The sequence below is a fragment of the Hipposideros armiger genome, unplaced genomic scaffold (genome assembly GCF_001890085.2).
Source record: "Hipposideros armiger isolate ML-2016 unplaced genomic scaffold, ASM189008v1 scaffold_263, whole genome shotgun sequence".
NCBI classification, from domain to species: domain Eukaryota; kingdom Metazoa; phylum Chordata; class Mammalia; order Chiroptera; family Hipposideridae; genus Hipposideros; species Hipposideros armiger.
Window position 1 is genome coordinate 1,815,647 of NW_017731613.1, and position 13,385 is coordinate 1,829,031.

General features: G+C 36.0%; 1 protein-coding gene across 2 annotated transcripts in view; it reads left to right on the forward strand.

Moving 5' to 3' along the window:
• CERS6 (ceramide synthase 6) overlaps positions 1-13,385 on the forward strand; it is a 311,159-nt gene that overhangs the window by 85,123 nt on the left and 212,651 nt on the right. For both annotated transcript variants that reach the window (XM_019656626.1, XM_019656627.1), the window contains exon 2: positions 6,400-6,505. In XM_019656626.1, the coding sequence (XP_019512171.1) occupies positions 6,400-6,505 (106 nt within the window). The remainder of the gene's footprint in view (positions 1-6,399; positions 6,506-13,385) is intronic.

The window sequence follows — 13,385 nt, forward strand, 5'->3', positions numbered from 1 at the left end:
CCTTTCACCCTAAAGACCTTTCTTTAGTTTTCTAGAAGACAACTTCCCTTAGTTTTCCTTTCACCTTCATTCTTTGAAGGATAATTTTGCTGGACGTAGAATTTTGGGGTGACAGGTTTTTTCTTTTTGTTTCCAGCACTTTAAAGATGTTGTTTAGCTGTCATTGAGCCTCCTTAATGTCTGGTAACACATTTCTTGTCTTTCAGATTATTGTTCCCTGTATATAATGTGCCATTTTTGTCTGGTGGCTTTTAATATTTTCTCCTTATCTTTGATTTTCATCAGTTTGACAATGATTTGCCTAGGTTTTTCTCTTTTTGGACATTTCTCATTTTGGAGTTCTTAAGCTTCTTATATCTGTATGTTTATGTCTTTTATCAGATTTGAAAGTTGCAGACTATTATTTCTTCTAATATTTTCTTCTTCTTCCCCAACCTGTCTCCTTTTTACCTAGAACTACAATTACCCATATGCTAGACTTTTTGAAATTATTCCACAGGTCCTCACAGTCTGTTTATTTTCCTATTCTCCTCTTCCTTTTTTTTCAGAACGCTTAGTTTATATTGACCTTATCTTAAAGTTCACCGGATGTCTTTGTATGTCTCTTTCCCTAAAATTGAGTCATATTTTCCTTCCTCTTCATCAGCATATTAAATTGTATCCTGGACGTTGTAAAAGTTATGTTGTGGAGAGTCTGGATTTTTTTACATTGCTCTGAAAAGTGTTGCTGTTTTGTGGTAACAAGCAATTTACTTAGTTGGATTAAAATTGTAGCCTGTCATGCCTGCAGTGGACAGTGGATTCAGTCTCAGTCCAGTTGGTTAAACCTTAGCTCCTGCTGCTTTCAGTTTACCTTGTTCTTACATGGTTCAAAGGTCAGCCCCTATCATGCTTGGTTTATACACAGAATTAGGGGTCGGCTTCTCTGGTTTTTCCCTTTCATGGTTCTCTAGTCACTCTCTGATTTCCCCAGATTCCTTCCCTAGTTCCTGCAGCTGGAAAGAGCGTGTGTTTTCCCATCAAAGTTTTATTTGCTGCTGTGATTGTCTGATCTAAGAGCAAAGCTGTAAAGCAAATATATAAATAAATAAACAGGGAGCTCGCGCTCTGCTTGTTTTCTGCTCCAACTTTTGACTCATCTCCAAAGTCTACTTGTTTTTTTCTTCGGTCTCCAAAGCCCTCAGGTAGTTTTCTTTTGTTATGTTGTGCGTTTTAAAGATGAAAAATCAATTTATTGATTGAATCAATTTATTCATCCATATCAAAAGCAGAATGTTCCTTCCAATTATTTTTTTAATTGAAATCTTTATTAGGATAGTTGTAAAACCCACATGTAGTTATAAAAAGTAATACGCTAGAGCTCATGTACCCTTTACCCAGTTTTTACTAGTGGTAATATTTTGTAAAACTCTAGTATAATATGACAACCAGGATATATCAACATTGATACAACCTATTGAACTTATTCAGAATTCCCCAGTTATACTTGTACTTGTGTGTGTGTGTGTGTGTGTGTGTGTGTGTGTATGTGATTTAATACTATACAACTTTATCACATGTGTTGGTTTGTGCATCTACCACCACAGCCTTTCAATTATTTTGAAAAGTGCAGGGCATGCTAGAGTTAGAAAGGACTAAAAGTCTCTGTCCATGCTCCCCACTGAATATGGTGACGTAGTATTAAGTAATTAGAACTGGCATATCCCCTGTAAACATTTACTTTTTCATTAACCTCCTTTCCCATATTGTAAATCTGTTTGAGTGCAAGAATCACTTCATGTTTTGTGTATACCTTTAGCCACACCACAGGCTTTTGTTAACCTCAGTGCTCTGTGCAGAGATGTCCAATTCATGTTCAAAAATACAAATACATGGTGTTAAATAGAATTAAATAGGAGGAATGTTTTAGGTGTTTTCTCTGCTTTTAAATTGAGACTAGTATTTTTCAAAGTTTATATCTGTATAGTATTTACTTTCAAATAGTATGTTATACTACATGAAAGTATGTTATAGATGTTTGATCTTTTGAAGGTGGTATTGCTGCCTTTGATAAAAAGTAATTAGGTGAGTATTTCCAGGTAGAGGTAATCTTCAAAACTTGAAAATACATATTTCCTTTCAACTATTACATTTGTAGGTATTCTTCCCTGCCCTCCATTCCTTTCTTTTTGTCTCTCTTTCTTTGAAAACAACCCATGTGAATGACAGCTTTTCTGAACTTACTTATGTTAGAGCCTGCATTAGGGGAAAAAAAAAATCCAACTCTTCTCTCATGGACCGTGACAGTAGGTATGTTCCTACAGTCATGGGTTTTATGTGGTGTATAATATGCTCTCTGGGAGAAAAATGCCAGCAATCATTCACAAATTCTTTGGAGAATAAATACAAATAAAATGTCTATATTTTCATATAATCAGGGATGCTGTTAGGAAGATAAAAATTATATATTCTTTTCTTTCCTCTCCACATGGGATTTGAAATTAATGTTTTCTGCCTATCTTGTGAAATTTTTTAAGTCTTGAAAATTGTTTGGCTGTTTGTACTAGAAAAGTTGAAAAGAGAATGCCTGGTGAGGGTTTGGTGGCATCTACCCAAGTGCTGTATGGGGCAGCTTGACTTCATAGGGACAATGGGAATTTTAGAAATGGCTTCCAGTATTGGAGTGGTCCATCTTCTACCTTCTGCATCCCAAAGGAGGACCCTGAGTAGGTGTGGTATTCAAGGGAATTAAAATACACAGCCTCTAAGGAAAAGATAGTAAGGGTACCTACCATTGAATTTAGTTGATTTGTTTATTCATTCATTCATTCATTCATTCATTCATTCATTCATCTGTCAAATATTCATGGAGTTCTCACAGAATGTTGGGGCATGTACATTAAAAATATTCTATAACAATAACTTCCTTCAAAGATTCATGTGGTTTATTGTGTATCCCTACCATGAGCCATTTAAACTGTAAAGAGCTTCAATATTTAATTGAGTTAAATTATGTTAAATTTGCCTGTCACTCCTCACACCACACCCCTTTTCCCAAATCCTCAGAATATGGGACTTAGCCTGGCCTGTAAATCAAGATGGGGAACTGATAATAACATTGACCTTCCTGAGAGAGAAATATGCCATCCTCTCTTCCCTTTCCCTGAAGGCAGAGGCTGCTGACCTCTGTGACTCTCTCTGCAAAGTAGGGGTGATGATAATTCTGCCTCATCTGGTTGAGGGAGTTTGTGTGCTGGGCTCTGGAGACTGTGGACTTTCACCAAGGCCATTCCTGCCTTCTTGGAGGCCACACACACATGGATAGAAGCATGCGTTGCCTACCAACTAGCCTGTGGTAAGGGTGGGCACAGCACCCTAGAGAGCCATGGGAGCTGGGAAGCTTTGGCCCAGGTCTGGATGAGCTTGGACCCTGATGGCATTGCTGGTGTGGACTCAGCGTGCACCCACACCAGGCCTGCAGCTGGGTGATGAGGCTCACTGCAATTTATTGTTCAAACGGGGCCACTTTAAAATTATTGTGGCAAAATATCAACCAGGGACACTTTGGTCAGTATAGGTGGTGCCATTAATAATGATGGAGGGGCAGCCAGTGGTTACTGTACATGATACCTTTGTCTGTTTTAGTTGCGTGTCTTGGTTTCCGATCTCTTTTTTTTTTTTTTTTTGCTGGGTACTTTTAGAACTTGTTGGATGCATGTGGCTTGGGACAGCATAGTTGAGGCTGAGTGGGTTCCTGGCCCAGAAAAGCCCTGGTGTAAATGCTATGATACAAAGCCCTACACATGGCTCCCATCAAAGATTTTAGACAAAGGGACCATGTGACATTATGTTTTAACATATGTTAAATGTTTGAACACATGTGTTTGTGTATTCACACCATTTATATGCAATGTAAGTATGATTATTATAATTTTTTACATATGAGGCTATTGAGGCACAGAGAGATTAATTTCTGTAGCTAGGGCCCCCCAACCAGACAGCAGCACAGATGATTCCCACCCTAGCTTTTGGATATCGCTTTAAAAATCTGTTTACTGAGCATGATATTTATTTGATAATTTGGATTATCAAAATGGGATAAGTTTGGTGATCAAGGGATGTGGCTTTTTTAAGACGCTGTTGTATTAGTTCTTGAAATTTAGAGAAGAGTTTTTAAAAACTGGCTTGAAGCTCAAAAAGAAATTGGAGAGAGGTATAAAACGTAGTGTTGTGTAGTAGGTACTAACAGAACCTTTTCCAATGCTTTTGGATGTTGCGGGAGGATGGTAGCAAGGGGGAGGAAGTTGCTTTTGAAGCGATTCTATAGAGTGAGTTTCTTGACTCTCCCTCTGCGTTGTGTGGGGCAGGCAGAGGGGGTCTGTTAACTTCTCAGCAATGCTCAAAACAATGGTGGCAGCAGTGAAAACATAGTCACTGAGCACAGCCAGGTGATCACATTTCTTGACCTTCTCCTGCGTTTGCCTAGCATGTAGAGATGAAGTGGTCAGCCTCTGTGTTTAGACTCTTCGCTCTTTAGAAGAAGAGAGAAGACTATGTCCAAGACCAGGAGGATGTTCCAAGGAGACGATGGTAAATTCCAAAAGGGATTTTAGTGTTTCAGAAGTTATGGGAATGGAGGAGATGAGGAAGGGCTGGGGAGAAATCCAACAGGAAGAGTAGAAGGAAACCATGGGAAGAGTTGATTTTGGTCTTTACACCAAGTTAATTTTGTTATTTTACCCCCCTTTTTTTTCACTTTGCTGGACCTCATGTCTTTTCCCACCCCTCATGATACAATATCATGGAGAAGCAGATAACCAGAAAATAGTAACATTGTCAAGGAAACAAGTTCTGGACTCTCTTCTGTGGTCATTACCCATCAGACAAAACTTTAGCTGGTTTTGCCAACTAGCTAAAGCCATAGCACCCTGATTCCTGTTCATGGTGAAGACACACTCAGAGTCATTAGGAGAAAGCCACGCTTCTCTTTCAGAGGGTAGAGATTTAAGATAGGTAATATGTCTGAGGTAATTTTATATTCAAAAGAATTGAGGATGCAAAAGTCTTGGAAAAACTCCAGTGTTAGAATATTTATGTGCTGGGAAAGGATGGTTATTCTTCCTTCCTAACTTACTTAGTTCCAAAGAGCCCAGTGAAACAGGTATTATATTGCATTTTCTGTGCACATCTTTCCTGGTTTAGGCTTGCATGTGCAGTGTTTCATTTTTCTGTTTAAATAATTTGTTCCCTTTTACTTGAAATAAAACCCAGGAGGATATTATATGGTACTGTGTATGTAAATTTCATTAGTCTCACTTTAAAAGAAAATTCTTCTTTGTTTACTGTTCTACTGTAATCCCATCAACTATTGTTAAATATGCTCCATCTAAGATTTACTCCTGATCTGTTTTGTACATTTATTGTTTGTTGCCTTTGGCCAACATTAAATACATTTGGGCGATACTTTCATATTTATTATATTATATTATATTATTATATTATATTATATTATTTTGTGTTAGTAGAAAATATTACATGTTACTACTGAACAGGAACATTTGCATAACCTTATTTCTTGAATGTTTAGGTAAAACAACTCTTAAAGTTGTAAATGCTTTTTCTTTTTAGAACAGATTTTAGATGTGTCACCAGACCATTGGGGTCCCATGCCTGCACTCCATCAATACCTCATTCACACACCCAACACAACCAGTCTTCCCGTTCTTCCAGACGTACTCATTTGCTTAGGCTAAAAACTGCAGCTGATGCTCATAATCATTTCAGACTTTTCAACTTGTCTGGGACATCATACTGATTGACATCCTTCATTATTCCTTATGAGAAAGAAGCAAATGACCTAACCACAAAGTGGAAAATTTGAAGAAAGCATAAGGAATTGGGGCTGACTATAGTACACTTTGATGATAAAGACAAAAATGGCCAATTTAATGACTGGGGTGATCAAAAGCACACTCTTTCCATGTGTAATCAGATGCTTAGTAAACATTTTCTCATAGGAAAAATATAACATGACTATTCTAGTCAACTGTGAGTAAGAAGGCTATAAATTATGTCATTCTACAATCGTGCTTTGTTTTGTTTATATAGCTCACTTACATAGGTTTGTCACTTGTTTGTCATAGGTTGTCTTTCTTTTCAGTCTCATTGAACTTGAGGTTCAGGAGTTGTACATGTTTTATAATGATGTATTTATTTATTTATTTATTTTACTGTTACTGCTGGATGAGAAGAAAAGTTAGGTCTGTTTTATAAATAGTTACTGGCATATGAGTGTTGGCAATGTCTACCCATAAAATCCTATCGGCACTGTATGGAGACAATTGAGTAATGTGTAACTGGTGACATTGAGAACAGCTATAGAAAGAATAACTTACAACTCTTTTTCCTTTCCTTATTTAGGTTTGTAGCCAAACCATGTGCCATAGCCCTCCACATTCAGGCCAATGGACCACAGATTGCCCAGCCAAATGCCATTCTGGAAAAGGTCTTCACTGCAATCACAAAGGTATGATTCTCCTTTTCAAGGGTATGAATTGTCATGACCACCATTCTCAGTCTGAAATCATCCAATCCCCCCTTTCTTGGATTTGAGAACTAACTTTTGTCTAGCTTCGTGCTGAAATGTGTGCTCTTGGAAATCATGCAAGCATTGTGATGAGACCAAAATGGGAAGAAGCTGAATAAATGTGGGCATGGTTGAGAGCTGTTTGTTTATACTCAAGTTGATTTCAGAAGCTTGTCTGTGAAGGACAGTGTAAATTCGATAGTGATTAATCTAACTCTGTGCCTCTTTTAATATCATGTGACATGAGCAGTATGTGTAATGGTTGGATGGAACTTTGTGGAGATAAACTGGGTAGAGCTGAGGAATATAATAATGTATATGTCAAAAAAGTACCCATTTGCTTATAGCACTGGTCATATGTTCTAGCAGCTGTGATATGTAGGCAAGTATGAACAAAAAAGGAAATAATTGGAGCTGAGAAGAGTTGCAACATGAAGGAATGATGAACAATGATCAGGAGAGTTATAAGGTATAGAATCACTGTGGAGAAGACAGGGGAGGAATCAGTCACTCTGGTGAGAGGTAAAATCCAAACTAGGAGTGGAAAGAGGAGAGCAGGGGAGGGAGATGAGATAGGGACAAGATTGCCTCCCACCTACTCCCAGCTGATATCTCTCCCTAAGAACAAAAAGGGGAGGAGAAAGACAGAAGTCAGAAACCTTCCATCTAAAGCCATGAGAAACTAAAGCAAGTCACAGCATCCAAATATCTTACTCCTACTCTTACATAAATCTCCTATCTTACTCTGACATGGACACAATGTAGAAAAGGGCCAGCAGTGTATCATTCTATGGGAAGTATTGTATGTTTGTATAATAAATGGTTCCTTCTTTTATTTTCCTGAGAGAATTACTCAGGCTTCTAAGATGTGATTTGACAAAGTTAAGCAAATTTTATTCCTTTTTTGGTATTGTTTTGGCTCACCATTTGCATCATTTGTGGCTTGTCTTAAAGCCATTAATTCAAATATTCAAACATTTTTTGTTTATTTTATGGTCTTTGTTTCTGCCAAGATTCCCTTGGGTTTTCCCCTCTATCCTTTTAAAAATGGTATTTTTCCTGGAAAAGTAGAAGAAAGTGCCAGTTGTTTTTTACATCTCTGGTAGGAAGAAGAGAAGAATGAATGGAATTTTAGGAAAAGCTCTTCTGGTGGTTTTTGATAGCCAGGTTCTAATCTGAAGAGGCACATATCCTGTGATATTGAGAGGAAGAAAATATTAGGAAAAAACTTGCATTTTTCACTTAATATATCACTTTACTGCATGGATATACACCCCCTAACCCCCCCAAAGGAGATTGTAGGAGTTATCAGGTTCATTTCTTAATGTGATTGCAACATATTTTTATTTACCTTATGAACGACTCTAAATGCCTTACAAAATGAGTTTTCTCCCTAAATACTATGCGTTCCTTTAGAAATCCTGCAGTGGACATTTTATTTCCCTTGCCTTATGTTTATTATGTTTATTGGAGAGATTTCCTCTGTAAAGGTAATAAAAGGACTTTGCAGCCAGGTTGATTGCTCTGGAGAATGTTTGCTTCTAGCTAATTTTAATGATCATATTCTCTTAGTTTCTAAGGTGATTCTTTTGGAAGTTTGTACATGATTGAAGCAGAAGCCTCATGTTTTAAATATAAGTGCAGCAAAGGTTGTATCTTTTTCCTTGAATTCTTTGTAGTTGTCCAGTGTTATTTGTAATATGAGAAAATAACAGGTCAGTTGACCAGAATAGAAGTAGCAAGATTTGGAGAGTTTGAACAGTGTCTGTATGTCTTTGAAGGATACTCCAGCATCCTGTCCTTGACCATGGTTCCAAGTCAAGGATATAGATATAGATGTAGATATATATTATCTTTTTGGGATTCTCTGCCATCTTCCTACAGCCTTATTTTTCTAATCAAATTAATTCTTGAGTCACTGAGGGAAGAATATGTATATCAGCTATGAAAACAGATTTTATGATCCAGACAAGTCATATAATAACCCACTTTTGGTATATTAACACTGTATTTTAAAATATATAGATAAAGTTCCTATAATTTTTTTCTGCCTCATTTTCCTCTTATGCCTATCCCTATTCTTTCCTTTTTACTTCCCTTTCCCCTCCCAGTACGGGTTATGATTATTAAAATTAACCTAGGTATTTCTGGTATTAAAGTATCTCTGTAAGTCAGCATTATCCATTTCTTTCTGTGGAAATATTTAAAAAGGAAAAAAAAAAAACCTATGGAGTACAATTAAAAAACACAACACTAAAAAATATACACCCATATACAAAAGAAGGAAAATCTCACAAACTTTATGTTTGAAAAACTAGGAGGTACATATCTCTAGATTTCAAAATATATATAAAAGCTAACAAAAAACTGTTGGTGTTGGGCAGAAGCCAATAGCAACAAGTAAAAAGCATGAATGTGGTTGGAGGGCCCAGTGGGGGTAGATTTCAGGAAAGTGAGACAAAAAGACATCTCCTGAAGCTAACACAAAAGCTCTATCCACTGTTTGCAACACTAGGTACAGGAACTGGTGAGCAAGGCTGGCAGACGTCTTCCTGGACTCAGTTTAATGCAGAGAGATAGCAGAAGTACACAGAAAACCACATGGATGGTGTTTTTTCAGGAGTCAGTCTGCCTTGATGGCAGCTAAGCTGCAAAGGCCCCCTCACTGCTCCCCATACTTCTAGGAGCTAATCAAGAAAATCCAACTCACTCACCGAATAATAGAGAAGGAACACACACAGCATGAAAGACAAGAATAAGAATGGGTAGCAACACTTACTAACAAAAATTGTCACTAGAAAAATGGGGCCACGTGGAAAATAAAAATTGTGATCAGACGTTTTACCATAAATACAAACAATGAGCAATAAATGAGGGAAGACCACAAAAAAGAAATATAATATATAAAACAGGAGTTCATCATCAGGAAGAGATGCAATGTGAGCTGGTAGGTTCAGGAGAAAAGTACTGAAACTTTCACAGAAATAAAGACAAAATTAGAAAGAACACAGGAAACACTAGACACTGCAGAAAACTCAACAAAGAACATGGGAGATATTGCGTTGTCGGAAAAGTCATGACGTATTTTGTCTATGTTTTTCAAAAGTCATTTATTTATATGAAGAACAAAGATCAATCAATGATATATTGCCTGTTTTGTTCGATAATCTTTTGCCATCTTTCAGTGAGCTTCATAATTCCTCATTCATAGAAGAACCTGTCTTTATTTGCGAAAAACTGAACAAGGTGCTGATTTACAGCCTCATCTGAATTGAATGTTATACCACGCAAGGAGTTTTGAAGAGAGCGAAACAAGTGGAAGTCTGACGGCGCAAGGTCAGGCGAGTATGGTGGGTGTGGCAACACATCCTATCCAAGCTCCAATAATTTTTGACGGGTGATCAAACTTGTGTGTGGTCTCATGTTGTCGAGATGGAATACAACTCCTTTACAATTAACAAGCTCTGGACATTTCTGAATGATGAATTCGTTCAAACTGTCCAATTGCTAACAGTACACATTCGAATTGTTTGTTTGGTTCCTTGGTAGGAGCTCGAAAAACACAACACCTTTAAAATCCCACCACACTGAGAGCATAACCTTCCTCTGATGAATGTCTGCTTTCAATGTCGTTTGAGGCGAATCATCACGTTGGGACCAAGACCGTTTGCGCACCACATTGTTGTAAACAATCCACTTCTCATCACCAGTTATTAGTCACTTTAAAAAAGGATGGTTTTCCTCGCGTTTAATGAGCATATTGCAGATGTTTATATGCATGCACTGTCAAATGAACTTTTTTGAGTTCATGTGGAACCCAAATATCGAGCTTGCTTACGTATCCCAGCTTCTTCAGGTGGTGGTGAACACTTCAGTGATGGATGTTCAATGTTTCTGCGATCTCTCATGTCATGTAATGTGGGTTTGACTCGATCAATGCCTTTATTTTGTCGTCATCAACCTCGGTGGACCTTTCTGACTGAGGAGCATCGTTGAGATCAAAATCACCAGCACGGAATTTTGTGAACCATCGTTGGCACTGACATTCTTGTAGAGCATCGTCACCATAAACTTTATGTAACTTTTCACAAGCTTAATGTGCGTTCTTCCCTTTATGAAAGTAAAACAGTAAAATATGGCAAAAATGCATAGTTTGGTCTTCCATCTTCAATTGGTTGTAAAATCTCCAAAACTCAACCAAATCGCTCAATATCTTTTTAGAATAAAGCTAAAACTGTCAGCTGTCAAATGACATAGCAATAACATAGATGCGAATGACTCTAGTAGTTCAAAAAATGAACCAGTGCCATCTGTTGCAAACATGCGTCATGACTTTTCCAACAACCCAATAGAAATAATAAAACTGAATTAAATGAAACAAAAAAAAGCTAAAAATAGGCAGATAAACTGAGCAGATACAACATCTGCATAATTGAAATCCCTTAAAGAAAAGCCAAATAGAATAAATATTGAAAGCTATAACTCAAGAAAAGTTTCCTAAAGTTTGTTTTAATGTTAATGCAAATGTAGTAAAAATTGACCCAAGATGGTTAACACCAAGACTTATGTTATTAAAATTGTTAGACTCGAAAAATAAAAGAATAATTCTTTGATTAACCAAGCAAGAAAATCAAATCACTTATTTAGGGGAAAATATCAGTATGACTTTAATCTTCTCTGTAGCAACACTAGAAACAACAGCATTTTCAGTATTTTCAAGGAAAATGTGAACTAAGAATTTTATATTTAGATAAATTGTTTTTTACTGTGTAAAGGCTAAAGACAAACAGATTTGAACATGCAAATATGTGGGAACTGGTTCCCATGAGTCCTTTTTGAAGAAACTATTGTAATCATTCATTTCAACTGACCAAGGGATTACTGGGAATGTTAGCAAGTTTTTTTTGGTTTTTTTTTTTAAGCTGAGCCATCCTGCTATCTGTTGGCAGCTCAGTGGCTGCTCAGCTCGGGCCAGGACTTGAACCGCTGTTGCTCAGAGCTCACACTCTTGAGCAAGCTCTTAACCAACTGAGCCACAGCAAGTTTTGAATACATTTAAATTGTAGGACTAAGATAGTTGAACTAAGAAAGAAATGTGAGGATAAGGATGACAGAAGAGAACGTAAACGTTATACACTCTCACAGTGTGGAAATTATACAACCAATAGTCACTGAGAGGGGAAGGGGCAAGAAGATGGGAGGCAGAGTAAATTCACTAATTGCATAATCCCTAGTAGCTGGGAGTCAAATAATACCAGCTTAAGGTGCCGAATCAAGTAATAGAAGTACAAGCGTATTTAAAAATACAAGAGTAAACTCTAAGAGAGATAAAATTATTGACTAATGTTGGGCAGCAGAGTAAGAGGAAATATACTAATTTTAAATATTGCTCATACGAAATTATTATTAACTGAACACAATAGGAGAGTATTATGATCATGTGGATAACCACTAGAACAAAAATTACCTACAAAAAAGGAAGGAAAATAAACCATATTGAGTTTATTAAAATTTTTTAAACTATCAAAACAGAAAGTGTACCATAATTGAGGAAACTATAAACAAACTGATCAATTATATCAATACATGTAAATGTGTTTGACTCATCTAATAAAAATAATTCAGGTTTGTGTCACAGAGCTACCTTAAAAGAGATACCTTAAGATAAAGTAATTAAAATTTTGTAAATGAGAATATGAGTAAAGGTATGTAGGCAGATATAAATAACAGAAACTAAGGTTTCTATTTTGATATAAAAGTGGAAGTAAGGCCAAAAAGAATTACATTTTAATGTAATTTAAAAAGAATTGACTTTGTAATGCTAAAGGATACGATTCACAATGAAGATAAAACAGTTATGAATACATATTCATTGATTATCAGTGTATCCATATATTCATAAAAAAGAATGAAAGAAGAAACAATTTAATAGTAAGACATTTTAATTTACCTCTGGGTCATGACAGGTCAAGTGAATAAAATATAAAACAGGATATAGAAATTCTGCAAAACATAATGAGGAAGATCTAAGGGGTATATTTAGGACCCTCTATTCTGAATATAGACTGTACTTTTTTTCAAGAGCCTGTTAAATAATTACAAAAATTGATTCTTTTTATGCAAAACTATAATACATTTCAAAAATAGGCACAATTTAATAATATTCGGAATCAGAAAACAAAGCCTCTTGCTTTCTCAATCAACTCTTGGGTAAAAATAAAATTTTGGAGTATTTAGAAAACAGTGCTGATGAAAGCACTACTCATATGCACTATGCTAAAGCGTGCTCAGATGAAAGCTCATGTATATATAGAAAAATAGTTAACCACCCACTAAACACTAGAAGAAGAACAACAAAATAAATGACGGCAAACAGAAGGGAGAAATTGATAAAGATAAATGGAGATATTGAGTTAGTGAAACTATAGAATTGAAAATTAATTCAAAATTACCTTATTTGTATAGTTGTTGTTTTACAGAAAGTCAGCCAACTCAGTCAAGAAAAAAAACAAAGCAGAATGGAAAGGATATATTTCTATTTACATGGCAAATAAAATATAAAACAACTTGGATAAAATGGAAATCATTCTAGGAAAATACTATTTGCCAACTATAATTTACTTTATATATACCAGGGGTGCCAAAAAATATATATACACATGAATTGTATTCATCTTTTGTTATTGGTATATATTGAGTATTACAATTTTAATACAGTTTTTTTCTTTCTTAAAATGTGTATACTTTTTTTGGCACCCTCTTTGTGTGTGTGTGTGTGTGTGTATATATATATATATATATATATATATATATATATATA